Source organism: Chiloscyllium plagiosum, chromosome 4 (assembly GCF_004010195.1).
Source record: "Chiloscyllium plagiosum isolate BGI_BamShark_2017 chromosome 4, ASM401019v2, whole genome shotgun sequence".
Taxonomy (NCBI): Eukaryota; Metazoa; Chordata; class Chondrichthyes; order Orectolobiformes; family Hemiscylliidae; genus Chiloscyllium; species Chiloscyllium plagiosum.
The window spans coordinates 131756926-131778630 of record NC_057713.1 but is presented as its reverse complement, the minus strand read 5'-3'; the positions used below and the strand labels follow the sequence as shown (position 1 = coordinate 131778630).

The 21705-nt window shown below is 39.2% G+C and overlaps 1 protein-coding gene across 3 annotated transcripts in view; it reads right to left on the bottom strand.

Moving 5' to 3' along the window:
• Positions 1–294: 294 nt before the first annotated feature.
• The window catches only part of arfgef1 (ADP-ribosylation factor guanine nucleotide-exchange factor 1 (brefeldin A-inhibited)), a 203045-nt gene continuing 181634 nt past the window's right edge, over positions 295–21705 (bottom strand). For all 3 annotated transcript variants that reach the window (XM_043689239.1, XM_043689241.1, XM_043689242.1), the window contains 6 exons: positions 13732–13888; positions 12732–12871; positions 8711–8879; positions 6979–7117; positions 2680–2797; positions 295–1839 (listed from right to left, as the gene is read on the bottom strand). In XM_043689239.1, coding sequence (XP_043545174.1) covers positions 1672–1839; positions 2680–2797; positions 6979–7117; positions 8711–8879; positions 12732–12871; positions 13732–13888 — 891 coding nt within the window. In that variant the 3' untranslated portion in view covers positions 295–1671. The remainder of the gene's footprint in view (positions 1840–2679; positions 2798–6978; positions 7118–8710; positions 8880–12731; positions 12872–13731; positions 13889–21705) is intronic.

Sequence of the window (21705 nt, the reverse complement as noted above, 5' to 3'; positions counted from 1 at the left end):
GGTCTGGGAGATGATGGTTTGGTGGTGGGGGGTGGGGTCATGGTCAAGGGGGCAGTAGGAGGAGGTATCTGCGAGCTGGCGTTTGGCCTCAGCGGTGTAAAGGTCGGTGCGCCAAACTACTACCGCGCCTCCCTTGTCTGCTGGTTTGATAGTGAGGTTGGGGTTGCAATGGAGGGAGATTTCAGGTGGTTTGGTATTGCAGTCTAATCAGGTTGACATCCATTTTTAACTTCGCCTAGTGTTGCTCCTGGGAAACCCTCCTGCACTTTTCATTGAACCACTGCACTGGTAAAAGAGAGTTCAAAAACTTTATTGAGCCATGACCTGATTAGAATACGCCAGATGATAACCAATATTGTACAGAAAGTTGTACATATTTTTACATAGAAAACTTTACATGTCTGTACCATATACATTTTAACCTTCTCCAAATATTTATTTTCTACATCCACAGTGACTAGGAATGCTTGGAACTCTGTGTAGCCATTTTTTTTAATTAAAGCCCATTTCACAGCTTCTTAATAATTAGATTTCAGTATATTTCATCATCCCAACCCTAAACTGATTCATTATTCAATATATTTAATTTAACATCAAATTTTATACACAGACAGTATAACCTATGTCAAACATGGAGACAGTTTTATGTCAGTGCAAATGCACCTCAGATCAACCTGCAGTGATTCAAATTCCAGTTGATAAGATCAATCCTTTTTTTTTTAATAACAGGCCCTAGTCTGTAATATACAGTTAGGGGAAAACTCACCTTTATTGACAGGGTAACCAGTCTGCTAATTACATTAACACAACAATCTTAGTGCCTCTTTCCTCTAATAACTGTGCATACATCGGAGTTTCCATTACAACTGCATGAGCAACATTAAAGAAAATTTAAAATAAATCACAAAGTCAAAAGCAAAACAACCCAGTGCACACAATGAACAATAAAATAGCTGTAACAGCAGAAAATCAACATAAAATACTGAAATCAAAGAAACCCATTCTGGAAGAACTACATAGTGTTAATATCATACTTTACAGATTTATATTTCTGTACAACAGATTCACAGAAGGATGGTCATTGTAATTTTAATGGTCATGAGCTGTGCAAACAAAAAATAGTTACTGAACAATGTTCAACTGATCTTTGCTAGTATCTGTAACAATTGTAATTTAATTATATCTTCCAACCTGCCTGTAAGATGCTACACGATTAGATTTCCCTTATAACATATATATTACTCATAGTGCCAAATTCTTCTGCCCAGAAGTTTAAACTACAGTATGCATTTAAATATTTTCTCTACTTTACAATATGCACTGCATCCTGTCCATGTTTGTGTTCGAGTCACAGCCTTCTCCACACTAAATTGCATTTCAAAGTGTGACTGTACCACAAAATGCTGATTCCATGCTCAGCACGGGTCAGCACTCAATCATTACCTTGAATCATTCGGATAATTAATTCAATGAAATAGAGCATTTTAAACTAATATTACAGCTCACCCATCTGCATCTTCTGGGCAGGTTACAAACCAACAGAGTTAAAGCACCATCCTTTACAAAAAGATCAAGAAAGGATCGAGGCAGGAGTGAGTGAGTCAACGTAACCAACCGCAGGCTAGTCCTTTTCCGATTTATAACAGAATGCCTTAGCCAAGACCTTGATCATCATTGCAGCTTGATGGGTCCATGCTCTTGGTCTGAAGGATGAGATATTTTAAAGACCACACCAATGCGGAGATAAAATTTGCGTAGAACAGCTCTCAATTCTGGAATCAGATTAAATTGCATAATTTCACACAAAAGAGGGTAGTACTTTGATGCATGGGCCTTGAACTGGAAAGAAAAAGACAAAAGGATAATTAAAATAACGAAACAAAGAATTGCATGATATTACTATCCATATTTTAAACTGATATAATCCATGTCCTTAGTGCTTCACCATGGCTGAATCTCTACCATTATTTTTATTTTAATTACAGCTTCTCCCTTTGGAACAAAGTCTGATGTAATTATACCTCACGCTACTTTCCAACACACGTCAGATCTTCTGACCATCCCTTTCTGTATAGACAACATTGGTTTAAATGCATTTAAATTTTGTAGATTTTCTGTTCAGTGGGCATTTCAGATTCTGTTATCCAGGCATTTAATAAACTGGCTTTATCAAAATGATTCGAGTTCAGTGAGTATGCATTTAGCACTTAGGTTTCCTGTCAATCTGAACTTACAAGACTGAAGTAATTCTAGGAAAAAAGGTATCAAGTATTTGTTACTCAGCTCTTTTACCTAGACATACGTTACTGCAAGCTCTCATTAGGAAACTCAGTGGAGAAATACTGTAAACTGCTTTAAAACTTCAAAACTGCATAACAATAGGATGAATTTTCAAATGTATAAGTCCCCAGTCAAATGCACTTCACTGCTAACTACAACTCTGCTCGATATAATTTAGTCCTTTTAAAATTATTTAAAAAGGAAAAAATTGCATAAAACAGCTTCAATTTGTCAGAGTAAATAAGAAAATCATAAGACAGTATAAACATATATTGAGAAAAATGCTTAATTTGTATTTAACAATCTCTGCCTTGTGATCATCCACTAAAAAGACTCAACATAAACAAATAACTCACGCTAGCGCTTGCACAAACAGGCAATTTTAATTCTCAATCCTACCCTTTCATCATTTATTTTGAGGACTTTAGTTAAAAAAAGTAGCAGTAGATTGGTCCAGGCCTCCCGGTGACTTTCTGAGGTCAGTGTCAGGAAGTAGCTGAGAGCTTCACTGCAAACACTATCAAAAGAAAATTGCAGGTATCAGTTACATCAAATCAGTATTCTGTAATTTTCAAAAAAACTAAGCAACCTAATTATAAATCCAATACTCTTCTTAGCTCTTTAACTCATTTAACCAGGTAAAATTATATACCATTTTAAAATTAAAGGTTTTAGATTAGATTAGATTCCCTACAGCGTGGAAACAGGCCCTTCGGCCCAACAAGTCCAAACCAACGCTCCGAGAACTAACCCAGTCAAACCCATTTACCTCTGACTAATGCATCTAACACTATGGGCAATTTAGCATGGCCAATTCACCTGACCTGCACATGTTTGGACTGTAGGAGGAAACTGGAGCACCCGGAGGAAACCCATGCAGACATGGGGAGAATGTGCAAACTCCACACAGGCAGTCACCTGAGGCTGGAACCGAACCTGGGACCCTGGTGCTGTGAGGCAGCAGTGCTAACCACGGAGCCATCGAGCCGTCCCCTCCTCCTCCTGTCTCCAAAGTTTCCTCATGCCAAACAGTATCTATGGTAAGCAGCTGATATTTAGGCATCTGATATTCCATTGATTAACAGAGTTAATATCTGCATGTGAAAATTAAAACTAAAGGGGATATTATCTTTAAAAATATTTTATATGAACAAGCTACAATTCATAGATGATGTGGAGATGCAGCAATACCTGACTGACTTAGACCATCTTTCTAAGATCCTGTACAGCCACAACATGACCTCCCAACTCCTGTACTCAATACTCTGACCAATAAAGGAAAGCATACCAAATGCCTTCTTCATTCTCCTATCTATCTGCAACTCCACTTTCAAGGAGCTATGAACCTGCACTCCAAGGTCTCTTTGTTCAGCAACACTCCCTAGGACCTTACCATTAAGTGTATAAGTCCTGCTAAGATTTGCTTTCCCAAAATGCAGCACCTCGCATTTATCTGAATTAAATTCCATCTGCTACTTCTCAGCCCATTGGCCCATCTGGTCCAGATCCTGCTGTAATCTGAGGTAACCCTCTTCGCTGTCCACTCCTGGGACTAGATTGGGTTGGGATATTTGGTCAGCATTGGCAGGTTGGACCGAAGGGTCTGTTTCCATGCTGTACATCTCTATGACTCTATGTTGATTGTGGGGTTGGAGCAGTTTGAAAGACAAAAACTGCAATAATTTCAGAAAGTTGTTTATGAAAAATTAATATTCAACTAGCAGTGGTTAAAATAGGGAAGGGAACAAGAATCATTGCAGAATACAAAGAAAATGAAGTTCTGAGGAGGGGTCATTGAACCCAAAATGTTAACTCTGATTTCTCTGCACAGATGTTGCCAGACCTGCTGAGGTTTTCCAGTAATTTCTGTTTTTGTGTATGACAAAGAAAATGGAGCAATTTCCAGTAAGATCCTTATTGGCTCTGAAGCCTCACACATGCCTGTGATGAGGAGGAGGGGGTACGTGTGCCTTCTTTTTATATCCCGACATGGGATGTGGGTCTTGCCTTTTGAAAGTAATGATGAGCTTTCTTCTTGAACCACTGCAGACCTGAGAATACGGGGACACTTTCCACTGAATGATGAAAGACAGCCCTCACTGTGGCTGTGTGAAGACATGGGAAACTTGTATTGCTTTATGCTTTGTGAAAAGATTAACAGTTCTTTACAAGTACAGAACTATAAAAAACTGTTTGCATCAATTAAAAGTAATTAAAAGTAAAAATAATCAACAAAAACAATTTTAGAAACTAGGATGGTTGATTCTAGCTAAATTACTGGAAAGTATTTTCTGCTTTAGTTAAAGCAAATTAAAAACAGGAAGAAACTTGGCTCCTTGAGTCTGAAAGATCATTCATTAAAGACCATGGCTAAGCTGTACTCAAACTCTACAGATCCATTTTTGCCCATACCTCTCAATACTGAAGGCTAACAGTCCAACTAATCTCAGATTTTGATTCGGACTACGCGAGAAATGAATCTGCTCACTTGTACAATGGATAAAACAGGCTTGGTAAAATATTTCAGCAGAAATGGTTCAGACTAAATTAAAGGGATTCAAAAGTTGGGGTAAAAACACAAAGGACATATTGAATTTACCCTGGGGCACAGAAGGCAATAGTTGGAGTTCTTGATGACAGTAAGCACTTTAATATTTCATGGAATACTCAAAAAAATGCTGGATGATTGGATTCCCTGATTTTTGAAAAGCTTAAATTATAACCCGGTGACAATAGCTTGCTGATCTTATGAACAGGAAAACAGATGAGAAGTATCACTAACCATAATTAAACAGTCACCTGGCATTCTTGGGGTACGCTTGACCATTGTTTCAGAAAATAGCAGTTGTGTCTGACACATTTGGTGATTTCTCACACTACGCCAAACCAGCTGAATATCACTTACTTGGATTTAGAAAATGCTTCCTGAGTGTAATGTGAGAGAAACTGTTAAAATTAGTTCCCTACATACTGACAGGGACATTGAGATCCCAAATTGGCCAAAGATCCTTAAGTAAATCCTTAGTTTTAAATTTCCAATGTGATTTTATTGCTAGGACTTGGGAATGTTCCCAGCTTATTATCGATCTGAAGGAAAAAATAAATAGAATAATTAACCAGCGTTGATTTAAAAAATTGGTCCATAGTCTGGACCATGGAAAATCAAACATATTAAAACTAGATTGGACAGGTTGGATAGCTGATACTAGCAAATATCCTCTATTGTCAATGCATTGGTGCAATGAAAACAGGGCTGCAATGCAAGGTTGGGTGAGAATGTTACGACATAGTCAATATTATTATGGTTACACAAAGCTATTGGAATCTGCTAAGGTATGTGTGCACTTATTTCCCTGCCACCAGCTGTTAAATTGGATGATGTTATTGGAATACAGAGGAGTGAAGTGAGAATTTTACATTGAAGAAAACCAGTGGCCAATGTAGATCTACAAGGTCAATGACGAGTGAATTTGATTTGGAGAGAGATAGGATACTGGCAGAAGACCTTTAGAACTGAAGATGACAAAGCATGGAGGATGAGGAACCAGTCAACAGATAGATAATTGGAACATCGGAGTCTGAAAGTGACAAATACATATGTGACGATACTGTGGTTGTTTTTTGAAGAGAGGTTATAAGGCAGAGGTGCTGAGTTAACTACCAAAACCATTGCAGTAAACAGCAGCCTGGATGGGTATGGCCCACTCTCACAAACCAGGATTTTTAGTTTTTCTTTTGTTTTTAGGTTTAGCTTTAAGCAGTTGCTGCGGTGGCCTTGAAGAAGTGGAAGGTATTTCTCCCTCTCCCAGCTACACCCAAAAGCTGGAGCTTCTCTTCCTAGGCTGCTGGATTGTACCCGAGACAAAATCGGTTTTCTGAATTTGCCTTTTTGCCAAAGGCTGTGTTTATGGGATGTTACTATATTGGAGCAGTTAATTAATAGTAAGTACTGTATCTATTATTCTCTTAAGTTTTCCAGTAAAGTTATTCTAAATTCCTCTTTCTTTGGTTGTATTTTAACAACAGTGTTTAAATAAATTGTCTTTTGCTTAATGTCGAGTGGTTTGACTGGTCGGATTGTGTCTGGGACACGACACTTTACGTTTGCCTTGAAAATTAGTAGTACTTAGGCTCTAGGTTACCTCAAGTATTTTAAGGGGTGTGGTCTGGTCCATAACACCTGGATAAGATAAACAATCACACAGAAAACACAACATGCAATGAGCCTGTGTGGTCACGACTGAGTTGCACCCCCACTATGATAGTTAGAAGTTTGCTTTGGGATGACAATTTTTGTGCAAAATTCAAGGTTAATGTTAAAGAAATGTAGAATTTTGAAAGAATGGAATGTTCTGAAAATGTATATAAAGTGATCAATATCTGAAGGAGAATTAGTGAAGAACTACACTAAAAACTATCTTCCTTCTTTTGTACCTAATCAACTTCTGGTTGCAATCTGCCTGAAAATTCAGTCTACATTAATCGCCCCTCAAATCAAACCCTCAAATCAAACCCTCAAAGAAATATTGAAAGCCTGAAAATTACAAATGCATTATCTTAATAATGTCAGAACCCAAACTGTTCAGCTTGATGCATTTCCCATCACACCTTTAGCTCTCAGCGTAATATTGTTAGAACAATAACCCTCAAAGTTGACAGCTGTGCTATCCAATTACAGTCACAGGAATGGCTACTTACTTTAGTAATCGCTGCTGAACTTCCACCCAAGCATCACGACGGTTTTTATCTGTGTACATTCGGAATAAAATACGCAGGCCGCAAGCAACACTACTGGTTTCTTGCTTCAAAAGATTAGGCTTTGATTTACCTTTGAACCCTGGATTAGTAGAAGGAAAAGAAACACTTGTTTTAACAAACCTTCTGAAATTGTCAATAAAAACAATTCAGTTCTGCAAAGATGATTGATATTTTCCAATCACAGTATTCTCTCAAATAGCATACGTTTCATACGTGTCCCATTGTGGTTAATGTTTCTAATACAAAGATCTGGCTGTTTACTTCTACTTGCAACATTTTGGTGAAGGGAATCACAATTACAAACTGGAAAAGTTGACTATTCTAAAATAAATCAATTACTTCCACAAAATGATTTCGAACAAAATTATATGTAGAACCAATGGTGTGATTAAATAAATTATACTTTAAACTCCATACATTTTGGCAGAAATAATGTAATAAGGAAAAAACAAATGCTAGAGCACATCTGTTCATGAATCAATGCCCACAGTTTACTCCACTCCCACTGAAAACTGGGGTGAACGACTTAAAGAAAAATAAGTCCTATGATTCCTAATCAAGCAGAGTTTGAGTCATGCCCAGTCTGAATGGGCATGGGAGTCTGAAATTCAGTTGGTAAGACATATCAAATTTTGGGAGCATAGTTTAGATGTATAACATTGGAAACCACAGAAGCAAAGTTTAAAAAAAAATTAACTCAGCTAATTTGAAGATTTTATAGCTCATTTATTAACTGTGTGTAATAAGCAAGGACATTGCAAGAAAAAGGTATAAGATACCTGGACATACCTAACACACAGTGTTCTGATCACCTAATTTATTGAGCAGAAAATTGTATGCAACGTGGTTAAATCTCTATTATGGACTTCAAACCAGTAGCAAACCATCAGACAATAAAGCTTCTCTTTGCTCTGTCATGATTGGATATCTACCATTGTTTGAAAGATTATCACAGCATTTAAGAGATTATTTAGTTGGTGTATTGCTGGTAACACTGGTCTCACAGATATTAACATGCGGTGTGTTTAACATTTCTAATGTGGGATATGAGAACATGATCATTCCCAAGGTTATTGCCTGGATCACCATGAGAGATGATATATTCACATCTAGCATAAAGTATTCCTCAGATAAGGGATATGAATATACTGTTTAATTAATGCATTTCAATTTTTGATTATTTAGCAGAAAAGATGATTGAGGGGAATATGGTGGATATTGTCTGTATGGATATTAAAAATGTCACAAAGCAGCACATAAATAACGATTAGAAGCTGGCATAAGGTGTAAGACCGCCACTTTCCTGCCTTATCCCCATAATCCTGGACACTCTGACTGATTAAAAATCCTCTATCTTGACAACCCAGCCTCCAGAGCTCTCTGCAGTAAAGATTTACACTGGCTTCTATTCCTTAAGTTATGTTTTTACTAAAATTAAAATTGAATTTGATTGAAACTAATTTCACAAAGAATTGCTAAATAAACTCAAGGATTCATCACTGTGCCAGACTGGGATATACTGTGCCAGAGATGCCTCCCTTGTTTTCAAACAGTTGGCCTTAACAATTGCATCCAACATGGAATTACACAGCATTGTGTGGATTAATTTCTCTACGGTTCCTGTGATGATAATCCTGTACAGCTAACCTCATGATAATTATTAGACATATACCTGCTTTCCACAGTGCAGTCCTCTGTTCATTGTTAGAATTGAAGGACTTGGCAAATCGATGAGACTCGAGTAGGCAGTCCAGCAACTTGAAAAGCTGCTTTGAAGTTAGGTAGCGATACATTCCCTGGTCTTGTTTTTCAACATGCACATCAGTATTGACTGCATCTCTCTGCAAATGGTAAAGGAAAGCAATGAATTTGCGTATTCAAGTTACCAGTTCTGACCTTACATGTTAATACAGTACATTGCAAGCCCGAACAGCAACACAAACTGACATACCAATGACTGATGTCTTCATTGTTCTATTTTACATCACTGAGTCACACCATTAAGCTGGAAACTAAGACCATTATTTTGGTGGGGGGGGTGAGATGTGGTGGGTATACGGCAAAAATGTAATAAAGCTATTTCATAAGACGTGTACTCATACTCAGTGAGTTCATGCCAAATTTCTGGATCAATGCTGCTGTTCCCCATAATCTCAATTTAAATAAATTATTGCCACATGGAATTATAACGTACAAAACCTGACCGGCAGAATGAAAGTAGATTACAAAATCCAAACAGCCAATAGTTCTTGCCAAGTTACAAATTCTAGCTGCGTATCAATGTTACAGTACAATCGACTAATTAATAACAATGTGGGCATTGTCGCTACCTTTGTTATACATCGGTTGGATGTATGGCTGCAGGAAGAACACCAATTAAAGCTTAAAAACAAAAATAAATAAGTAAAAACCTGAACATACAAAGCATTCTTCAAATCCTCAAGATTTCCCAAGTATACTTTGTTTATAACTGGTTGAGTGGAAACCCTACTGTTCTCATGGGCTAAGTGACTGGAACAAGGATTCTCGATGTGCATACTTGAACCATGTTCATTGTTTTGCAGTGTTTAACAAGCAAGCACTGAACTTTGTATTCGTTTGATACCCTGCATATCCAAGATAGATACTAGTAGTCTGGTAAAACTAGTTGCTCTCAAATTTCTCAAAAGTTTAAATTCTGATCATCATTACTACCATGGGAAGAAGCAGTCAAGTAATTTGTTGTTCAGAAAGCAACAGAATTGGAATAACAGACAAGCCAATCTAAATGGCGAAAGTGAGGACTGCAGATGCTGGAGATTAGAGTCGAGAGTGTGGTGCTGGAAAAGCACAGCAGGTCAGACTGCATCCAAGGAGCAGGAGAATTGACGTTTAGGGCAAAAGCCCTTCATCAGGAACGCTTTATATATTCAAGCTTTTACTTATTTTATTTTTTATGTTTTTAAGTTTTTATTGGTATTCTTCCTGATGAAGGGTTTTTGTCTGAAACACCGATTTTCCTGCCCCTCAGATGCTGCCTGATCTGCTGTGCTTTTCCAGCACCACACTCCACACCGTCTAAATGGCACAATGTGATGTTATTCATTTTGGACTTAAAATAGGAAATGCAAAATTCTAAATAAAGAAAAGCTGGGTAAATAGAACTCTGAAGAGAAATATCATGAAGAGGCACAGAAAATGAATAGACTAATGGAATGCTAATCTTTATTTTTGGAGATGCACAGTGAAAGGGGTACTGAAATCACACTTCAGTAATATTAAGCCCTGGTCCATTGACACCTGGTGTACCACATGAGGTTCTGGGTATACCGGCCTTGGTGAGTGAGGCCCTTTTGGTCATGGCTGACCATGGGTCACATCCTCGTTCTGGATTTCTGCTTCCCTGAAGCAACGTTGCTTGTGACTGAAGAGACCAATGCTGGAGTGACAGTCCCGGTCCCAGAGGTCACATCTGTATGTGGTCATTGATCTGCTCGAGCCGCTGCACTCCTTCCTTGGTGCCCGCTTGTCTGCTGCAGCACTCATCAGCTTCCTTTTCCCCTGTTTTGAGGTGTTTGTTCAGGGTGCTTCTCCATCTAGTGCAGTCAGCTGCAAACCTTTCCCAGGACTCCATCACGATATCAAGCGCCTTCATATCTCTCATGCAGACGTCCTTGTAGCATGGGGGTGATGGACCTGAGGGTCTCTTCCCGGCTGCATGCTCTCCATAGAGGACATCCTTTGGGATGCAGCCATTCTCCATGCAGTGGACATGACCCAGCCAGCGCAGTCTCCGCTGCTTGAGCAGAGTGTACATGCTGGGATGGCCAGCATGTGATAGACCACTGCATTGGACATTGTCTTGCTGGGACATGCCCAGGATGCCGGCCTTGGAGAGATGCAGCATAGGTTTACCTATGACATAGAATGACATCTGGACTAATGGGGTTAAATCACAGAGAAATTACAAAATGTGGGATTCCATTCCCTGGAATGTACAAGGTTAAGGTCGATTGAATTGAGATGTTCAAGATATTGAGGCAAGATGGGTAGAATTATGATAAACTGCTATTGCTGTTTGGGAAGTTCAGGACTGAGATCACAAGGCAAAATCATAAAGCCAAAACTCTCAGGGGTAAAATTAGCAACACTTCTTCAATCAGGGACAGAGGTTGGAAGGCATTTCTGCAAATAGCTATTAATACTAAATCAATTATGAATCTTAAACAGATTAACAGATTTTTGTTAGCAAGATGCATTAAGGGATAACTATTCATTTAAATGCTATAAAATAGTTCAGAAAATAATCACAATGGCTAATGAAATGCCTGCCTTTGCACAGTCACATGTTAATGGGGTAGCATGCTGGAATTTGAGCTCCATTATTCCCAAAGCCATCACAAAGCTTAAAAGTTTTTATAAAGTGCACAAGTTCCCCAATTTACCTGCTTTTAGACTAGATTGATTAAAAACAAGAACGGACCAGATTTCTGCACTGAACAAGAATCAGTCCTTGTAATTAGACTAGCTACATGTAAGCAGTCATAAACCACTGTCATTTAATATTATTAATTGTAATTCTAATCCCTTTATAAACTCTCCTTTACACAGACACACAGAGATAACAGACAGGGGAAAACTGGAGAGACAAAGAAAGTCTTTGCTTCACAGGTCCTGTTGTTGAGATGATCCTTATAACTCTTCTGCTGGCCAGCAAGCTGCTCAAGTCACCTTTCTCTGGATGCTTCCACTGGTTGGTGAGACACACTATGTACCTGGTTCACTCAAAAATTCTCTGAGTTGTTAGTTAAAATTCACAGCTAACAAGATGAACTGAACTCTTCAGAACACAGAGAGAGAGAGACAGAGAGAGAGAAGAGAGACCACACCCAAGCTGGGGAAGAATTGGACAACTTTTTTCTCTCTGTCTCTCTATATAACTTTTTCCTAGCCCCAGCTGTTCAATTATCCACGAACCAATCACACAGTTGTTGACAGATGAAACAGGTATCTGCCATTGATAACCAGTCACTAATCCATAGATCAATCAACAAGTGGACTGAATGGCCAGTCTCTGTTTCCTCCTTTCCCCTTCCCCCCACCTCACCCTAGTTCCAAACTTCCAGCCCAGCACTGTTCCCATGACTTGTCTGGACTTGTCCTACCTGCCTATCTCCTTTTCCACCTATCCACTCCACCCTCTCCTCCCTGACCTATCATCTTCATCCTCTCCCCCACTCACCTATTGTACTCTATGCTACTTTCTCCCCACCCTCCTCTAGCTTATCTCTCCACGCTTCAGGCTCACTGCCTTTATTCCTGATGAAGGGCTTTTGCCCGAAACGTCGATTTCGAAGCTCCTTGGATGCTGCCTGAACTGCTGTGCTCTTCCAGCACCACTAATCCAGAATCTGGTTTCCAGCATCTGCAGTCATTGTGTTTACCTCAGTGCCATATGTCTTAGGTATATATTTTTCGAAACTAACAACGTTGCTACAGAATCGGAAATACAAGTGAATACTTTGTTATTTCAAAAATGTCAAATATTATCTTGCACTGTTGCTTTAAAACTAGGACACATTAAGAAGACAGTTTCTAACAAATGTTGAATGTGCTTTTTTGGAGGTTACCTGCTGTGAACCTTTAAGCCACTTATTTAATCCACAAAGTAAAAAAGGTTTACACTCAACAAAAATCACATAACTGGTCAATACCTGAGCTGCAGCCAAGTTTTCAGCATCCTCCTTTTTGCTGGTTGCAGGAAAGAACACAATGTTATCGATTGTCTGAATTAACTCGAGTTGGACAACACATTTAATGAGGAGTGCAGCAAACAACTTCTGCTCTGACAGTTCTGAAAGAAATAAAAGAAAGAAAGAAATCGATCATCGTCTTTATTTTCGAACTTGTGCAATTCAAAATACAATCAATAAACTACTCAGAAATACTAATAATATAAATAATTTAACAGTGAATCATAAAATTTATCGAAATAAATAAAAGTAACATAAGGCTTAAGACATGAATTCTATAAGTATTTGATTCTTTGTTTCAAATAATTACAGCTGCACACGGGCAAGTACAAAAAACATAGTGACTGATGAAAATATTGTTGTTGCATTTTATTAACTTAAGGGATTTTCAGATTTTGTCACTGTAACCTTTTTTTTTCTCAACTCTTAATTTTTTTTTGTCAATCCTTGAGTCTATTACTCAGAGCTGGATGGTAACATAAGACAAGTTTGATCTTGCCCTTGCCAAATTCCTACACATTCTATACAAATACAGATCCATGGATAGTCAAATCGTAGTTATTCAGCATGGGACTGATGAGGTCACATGCATTGTGCCTAAACATTAAGTCAATCTAGATTCACTAACTTAGCACAAAACAGAAACTGAACTTCTCACATTCCTAAGAGCATGTATCTTTTACAGATTAAAAACTCGAATTACATAAACAAACTCATTTTAGACCATTATATTTTCAAGAATTTCCTTTTGGTAAAATAGATTCCTAATTTGGAGAAGGTGGAAGTGAAGTTAAATGAACAGAAAACTAGCCCAGGAAAAGTTACTTTTATATCCTTACTGCAAATGTTGCTAAAGGCCGACAGAGGTTTGGATGCTTTTTGATTTCAATATCCTACAAGAAATATGTTGTGAAATATTTGGAAAAGTGTGATATTTTTACTTTAGTTGTCAAAAACTTACTTGTTGGTGTCTTAGCTTTAGTAGCATCATCACTGGTATTGGATACCAGACTAAACTGGCTCTGACGCCAGTCTGAAGGGTTCCTCTCTGCACTGGTGACAGACTGTTGGTCATCACCTTTACTCAGAATGTCAACTGACTTTTGAGAAATGGCATCCTAGGAAAGGAAACAGACAATAGAAAAATCTGTATCATTGGATTTATATTAAATAATCAAAAAAAGCAATATTATTCTAAGCTTCAATTTATTACATATGAGTTTGAAATTTACACTTCATGGCACAATTACTACTCAGGTTTTATATAATTCTTTTTTCACACAAGCTGATCTTCAGCAACTTTACCAGGAACAAAATATCTTCTCCGAAACAACTGGCAATAGTTTTGTTAAAACCTGAATGGTTTAGTCTTGCACCCTTGAGGAAGAATGCCAATAATTTAGATTGTTTGAGAGATAATCTCAATGCACATTATCTATTATCATATTTCACGAAGTATATCTCACAATCGAACCTGCAGTTGTGTTCAAAGTAAAAGCATAAACACATTTTCGTCAATTTTATTGTTTATTATAACAGTGATTTGTAATAGACGGCCTTAATTATAACTTTTACTGTGCTTGGACTTGACATTTCTGCCTACACCTGTGAACCTGAGCATTTTGGTAAAAACAATGACTGCAGATGTTGGAAACCAGATTCTGGATTAGAGTGGTGCTGGAAAAGCACAGCAATTCAGGCAGCATCCGAGGAGCAGGAAAATCGACGTTTCGGGTGGGGTTGGGGAGAAAGTATCCACATTGATGCCCTGGTGTTGAAGTGTTCCAAGGCGGAAGATGAGCATTTTGCAGCTTGACCCTGTGCAATTTTCCCAGCCTCAACCAGAGCTGTCAATGAGATAATTTTTCCAACTTCTCAATCAAATGTTTTTCAGCTACTGGAGAAAGGCTGGATGAAAAAAAAACTGAACTTCAGTCAGATAAAACTTCTGTTACTTTATGAGACGGAAAGACTATATGAATGTGAGTGTAACAACAGTGCCCAGTGATTATGTACCTGTTGAAGATTTTTTCTGTTAACTTTAGAAAGTGTATTAGCTGGAGTGCGGAGGAGAAAGCCCAGCAGAAAGGGAGAGAGAAAAAAATAATAAATCAGTGACAATTTGTCTTCATTTAACCTTACCGAATACTTTTTCTTACAAAGGTGTATTTTGAAACAAACTAATTATTTCTAGCTGTATGAGCTAAAGATTGGTGAGGACTAATTGCATGTCATTGGTGATATATGAATTTCTAATAAACTTCAGAGGAAGAAAGTTACAAAGGCAACTTCTTTCCTTTTCTAATGTGTCTGCATTTAAAAAAAAAAAGCATTTTGATGCCTTTTATCCCAGGAAACAAAGAAGTGCAGGGGAGGGCAAAAATATGTATATATTGGGGCCCTGTCTTATTGTAACCAGCCCTTGCAGGGAATCAAGGAGAGTATGGAAAGTGTACAGAATGATAAAAATGAGGTGAATGACAAAGGGTACATAGTTGAGTGGCAAATTAATTCCTATGGGGAACTATTTGTTTGAATGACATTGCAATAGATTTTTTGGCTGATCTAAAGTTTGCAGTGTAGAAAAGGCAAGGCCAGCCAGAACCATGAGGGAACAGTTAAGTCCAAAGGTGAGCACAGGTCAGGGTGGAAACAGGTCATGTTTTAGAGTGGATATAGGGAGTCTCAATGATTGCCCAGATACATGGGTCAGATCTCATCTCAAGATCAAATGTGATACCTGTGTTACAAACAATCTAGTTCAGCTGAGCCCTGCCAAAGACAGGGAAGAAACCAGTGCTATGGGAATGGCACTTGTGACAGACTGAGGCGATGGCTTTCACCTTAAACACAGTTGGAGCAAGTTTCTTTTCATTCAGTACTAGAGATCGGATAGAATCTGACAATCTAGCCAGAGTAAATGGGTTGAGTAATGTGATGGTGAGGTAGACCTGGTGACAGAATTGATACATTCAGGAGGTATGATGGGTATTAGCTGGAGAAAGACTGATTCACTCCGTGTGTATGGGTAGGTGAGAAAGGAACCAAATGATTGCAATCTTGTATGGAGAAACGTAAAAAAGGGATCATACCATCAATTATGCCAAATATTGTAAGAAGCTCAAAGAGGACATTGAGTGATCATTTATGATTATTACAGTCAGAACGAATGGATTTGTGACCTTTATGAAATTCATTTGAACATTGTGCTGGGGTAGTAATATCACGGAAGAGATTCAAACATGGAGTTCTAAAACAGATGAGCTTCAAGGTGAGGTGACAGCATGTTGATGCCAAAACAAAGTGTAAATGGGATGTTTTGGTGGTTTGCAAGACCATAACACTGTAAGAAATAGGAATAGGAGTAGCCTATTTGGCTCTTCGAATCTACTCTACCATGCAACAGGATCATGGCTGATCTAACATTCCTTGTGTCCCTTTTCCTCACAATCCTTGGTTCCCATACTGATTAACAATCTACCTCAGCCTTAAATATTTACAAAGACTCTGTCCCTACAGCTCTCTGTGGCAAAGAGCTCCAACCCTGTAGGGGAATAATTCCTCTTCATCTCAATCTTTAATTAGGCTCCTTAACCCTCAGGTTATGCCCTCTGGTCCTAGACTCTCCCATGAGGGGAAATATTCTCTCTGCATTTATTCTGTTAAGCCTCTTAGAATCATCTATGCTCCAAAGAGATCAGCCTATTCTTCTAAACTTAAGTAGAGACCCAACTTGTTTACGCTTTGTTGATAAACAATCCCTCCATATTGGGAATCATCCTCGTGAATCTTCTCTGAACTGACTCCAGTAAAATTACATCTTTCCTTGAATAAGGGGATCAAAACTGCTCATAGCATTCCAGACGTGACATCTCCAGCACCTTTCACAGTTGAAGAAAGATTTCCCTACTCTTTTACTCCAACACCCTTGAACTAAGGGCCAACATTACTCTAGGCTTCCTGATTACCTGCTGCAGCTGAGCTAACTTTGTTTCGTGCACTAGTCCTACCTCCTCGAAGTCCTTTTGTGTTGCAGCTTTCCGCAGTTTCTCTCAATTTAAATAATATTCTGCTCTTTTGTTCTCTTTTCCAAAATAAGGAACTTCACATTTTCTCACATTATATTCCATTTCCCAACTTTTTTTCCCCACTTAAACTGGATAAAAGCAAATTACTGCAGATGCTGGAATCTGAAACCAAAAGAGAAAATGCTGGAAAATCTCAGCAGGTCTGGCAGCATCTGTAAGGAGAGAAAAGAGCTGACGTTTCGAGTCTAACTGACCCTTTGTCAAAGTCTCACTGAACTGTTTGCACCCCTCTCACAACCATCTCTTTCCGCTTACTTTTGTGAAATCTACAAATTTGGTTATAGTACATTTGCTTTCTTTTCTCAAGTCAGTAATATATATTGTGAACATGTGTAGTCCCAGCACTGATCCTAGTGGAACCTTACTGCTTGTGGGTCACCAATCTGTAAAATAACTCCTCATCCCCATTCACTGTTTCCTGCCCATGAGCCAATTCTCTATGTATGCCAATTTACTATGTCCAACACTATAAGGTGTTATCTTATGACTTAACCTTTTGTGAGGGATTGTGGTAAACGCCTTGTGGAAGCCCAATTATAACGTTTACTGTTCCCCTCTATCCACTCTGGTTCACACTTCCTCGAAGAACTCTAATAAATTATTCAGACACGATTTCCCTTCAACGAAACCATGCTGACACTGCTTGATGAGATTATGATTTTCTTAATAGTAGATTCCAATACCTCTCCAACAATAGTTGTTAGGCTAATTAACCTATCGTTACCTGCTTTTTGCCTCCCTCCCTTTTTGAATAGGGATGTCACATTAGCAGCTTTCCAATCCTCTTGTAATTCTCCAGAACCAATGATTTTTGGAAAAACACAATCGATGCATCCACTATTTCTGCAGCTACCTCTTTTACTATGTAGAACAAAGAAGAGTACAGCATAGACAACCATTTGGCCCACCAAGCCTGTGTCGGTTCCTAATCCTTATTTAGACCCACTACTTTTTTCCCCAAATGAGGTTTCTATCCCTCTGTTTACCTCCTGTTCATGTGTTTATCAAGATATGCCTTAAACATTGCTAACATGCCTGCTTCCATCACCTCCACTGGCAATGCGATGTAAACCAATCAGGGCCAGGAATCATAATACTGTTAACTCCATTAGTTTCTCTAATACTATCTGGAGTCAGAGTTACCAGCATAGAAGCAGAAACAAACTCTTCGGTCCAACTCGTCTATGCTGACCAGATATCCTAAATTCATCTAGGACCATTTGACACCATTCGGCCCACATCCCTCCAAGCCCTTCCTATTTACGTACTCATCCAGATGCCGCCTTAATGTTGTTATTGTACCAATTATCACCACTTCCTCTGGTAGCTCATTCCACACACACATCACCCTCTGTGTGAAAAAGTTGGCTCTTGGGTACCTTTCAATCTTTCCCTTCTCATCTTAAACTTACGTCCCTTAGCTTTGGACTCCTCTATCCGGAGGATAAAACCTTGATTATTCACCCTCGCTATGCCCCTCATGATTTTATAAACCTCTACAAGGTTTATAAGCTTCTCCCTATTGCTCAATTCCTCCAACCCAGACAATGTTCTTGCAAATCTTATCTCAACCCATTCAAGTTTCATAACATCTTTCCTATTACAAGGAGACCAGAATTGAACACAATATTCCAAAAGGGGCCTCACCAATGTCCTGTATAGTCGCAACATAACATCCCAACTCCTACACTCAATGCTCTGACCAATAAGGACAAGCATACCATCACTTTCTTCATTACTATTTCTGTCTTTCTAGGTGTAAAACGACTGGTGTTTTGCAAAGTGTCTTCAGAGGAGGCTTGGTGAATTGTTGCAGTGCATCTTGTAGAAAGTACACACTATTGCAATAGTATCAGTGGTGTTTGGAATCAATATTGAAGGTTTGAGTAGGATGGCAATCAAGTGGCTGCTTTGTACTGAAAGCGTCCACTGAAACTGCTCTAATCCAGACAACATTCTTTAGTGATGGCGATGGCACCTAATTCCTCCCTTATATTCATTAACACTAATTGGATGTTCGGAATATTTTCCACCTTAAGGATTGATACAACACATCTGTTAGCTCATCTGCCATTTTCTTGTTATTAAAACTGTCTCCCCAGATTCATGTTCTGAGGGGCCAATGTTCATTTGGACCTCTCCTTTTTTATATGTTTAAAGGAACACATTGTCAGTTTTTACATTCCTCGCTGGTTTGCCCTTGTAGTTTATTTGTCTTTGGATCAGAGGGTGCCACTGGCAGATTTGAAGAAAAATGGGAGAATTTTCAAGTAAATAACTGCACTTAAAAATGCAATAGTAGAAGCACATTAAAATGACTAACATTATGTCTCATACTAGAGGGCATGCATTTAAGCTAAGAGAGGGAACGTGAGGGGCAAGTTCTTTTAAACAGGGTGGTCGGAGATGGGAAGGTGCTGCCAGAGGTGGAGGCAGATAATGATGGGGGGGTTGGGTGGAGTGGTTTCAGGGACTTTTAGATAGGGGGATATGTACCGTGGACAGGCAGAAGGAATTAGTTTCATTTGGCATCACATTTAGCACAATATCATGGGCTGAAGGGCCTGTATCTGTGCTGCACAGTTCTTATGTTTTACATTACTGTTAAAGTTCCAAGATGGGGGATCCAAGATGGCGGCGACCCAGCAAGACTGAGTCTATAGTGCTCCTCCCAAGACTTGGGTACAGTGGGTCACCCACCCCCTACCACGCTCACCAAATCATTTATAATAGTTGTGTAATTTAATTGGTTGTGCAATATTACATTTAAACAATTTAATCCTAAGTTAAAATGACGAAAGGGAAGGGAGCCCACAGCTCTCAGCAAGCAGGAACCCCTCCCCCACCCTCTCCTGCTGCAGCAGAGGCGTCCACAGCCGCCCCGGGGGACTTACCAACAGTAACAAGCCTTGCAGAAATGATTTCCAAGCTTGACTCGAAGATCGATGCCTTTATTGCAGAACCCAGAAATCGTTGGGACTCTCTCTCGGCCGCGCTGAAGAAGCACGACCGAGAGATTCAAGAAATTGAACGCCGAGTCCGGACCTTGGAAAATCATATTGACGACCTCGATAATCGAGGTCATCGAAAAAATATTCGTTTGCTGGGCCTTCCCGAACGGGAAGAGGAAGGCCAGCTTACAGCATTCCTGGAGCAGTGGCTGCCACAGCTTTTAAATCTGCAAGTTGGATCAGGCCGGGTAAGGGTAGAATGGGCCTACCGGGTCGCAATACGCGGGCCCGGCTCGAACCAGCGCCCACGCCCGGTCCTGTTCCGGCGGCAGAGCTACAAGGAGAGGAAGATACTCCTAGAAGCCTCTAGAAATCTCGGAAAAGACCCCCAAGCCATGATCTACAAAGGATCCAAGATCATGCTATTTCAGGACTTTTCCCCGGCTCTGGTTCGAAAGAGGAAGGCATTCGACGAGGAGAAGAAGCGTTTAAGGGACTTAAATATTCAGTACTCCTTACGCTATCCAGCGACGTTACACTTTAACCATGAAGGATCCGTATATAACTTTGGATCACCAGAAAAGGCTAAGGAATTCTTGGACTCTCTTAGATAAACTGTAAGACATAATGGATGTTGGTCTGCCTTTCCCCCCCCTGCTTTGGTTTATATCCCCCCACTTTTTTTTTCTCTTACCTTACTGTTTAATATTATCATGGGGGGGGGGAGAGGGATTTGATTTTCTCCCCCCCCCCCCCTTGGAGTTGTTTTCATGTGTGTATATATATATATAAAAGCTGGGGGGGTTGGTTAATGTTGGTGGGGGGAGGTGGTTACCTTATTCAATTTTACCTCTGTCTTTAGGAGCGGGGTTGTTTTACCTTGTTATTTTGTATTATTATCTTTAATTATTATTTGTTGACGTGGTAATTTTATAGTTATATGTTTATATATGGTATTAATATTACCAAATATATCCAGGTGTTGGTATGGGTGGGGGTAGGGTGCTCATTGTTAACTCTAGCTTTGTATTATATTTGAATTCTCCTCATTTTATTGAGCAGTGCCTGGGTCAAGGGTGGGGCATTGGTTGGGAGAGGATATGATGGACGTTTGGAGAGGAAGTGACACTCCCTGGGAACAAGGGGGAAAATCTCCACTTAGATACGTTTTATATTTTTTTTATTTAGAAATAGTTTTTTATTGTATTGTTGTGGGTGTATTAAAGAGGTTTTATTTTTGTAAATTTTATATGTTGTACGCTCTGGATGTTCTGGATAGGGTTCCCCCTCCCGATGGGTCTCGGATTGGCCCAGAGGATTATGGTTGATCAGTTGGTTAAGTGGTGCACCTGGAATGTCAAGGGGAGTAATTCGCCAGTTAAAAGGAAGAAAATAATATCAAATCTTAAGAAGGAAAGAGTTGATATAGCTCTCCTACAGAAGACACACCAGTCGGATAAAGAACACTTGAAATTACGACAGGGGGGATTTGATCAGGCCTTTTTTTCTTCTTTTAGCTCAAAAAGCAGGGGAGTTGTTATTCTTGTTCGGAAGAATTTCCCTTTCAAAATCCTAAAGCAGATAAAAGACGAATCTAGACGATATATCTTGATTAAAGCCCTCATAAATGGAGAGGAATATGGGATTTTAAATTTGTACTGCCCCCCGGCACACCCCTTTAAATTTATAACGGAAGCCTTTTCAAAATTGATGGCTTTTGATGCCCGTCACATAATTATAGGGGGAGACTTTAATTGTATTAAGGATCCGGAAATAGATAGGATTCCCAAGAGTACAGCAGGAGTATCTCCCAGATCTAGACAATTGATGGAACTGAACAAAGAATTAGGATTAGTAGATGTATGGAGATGTCTCCATCCACAGGGTAGAGATTTT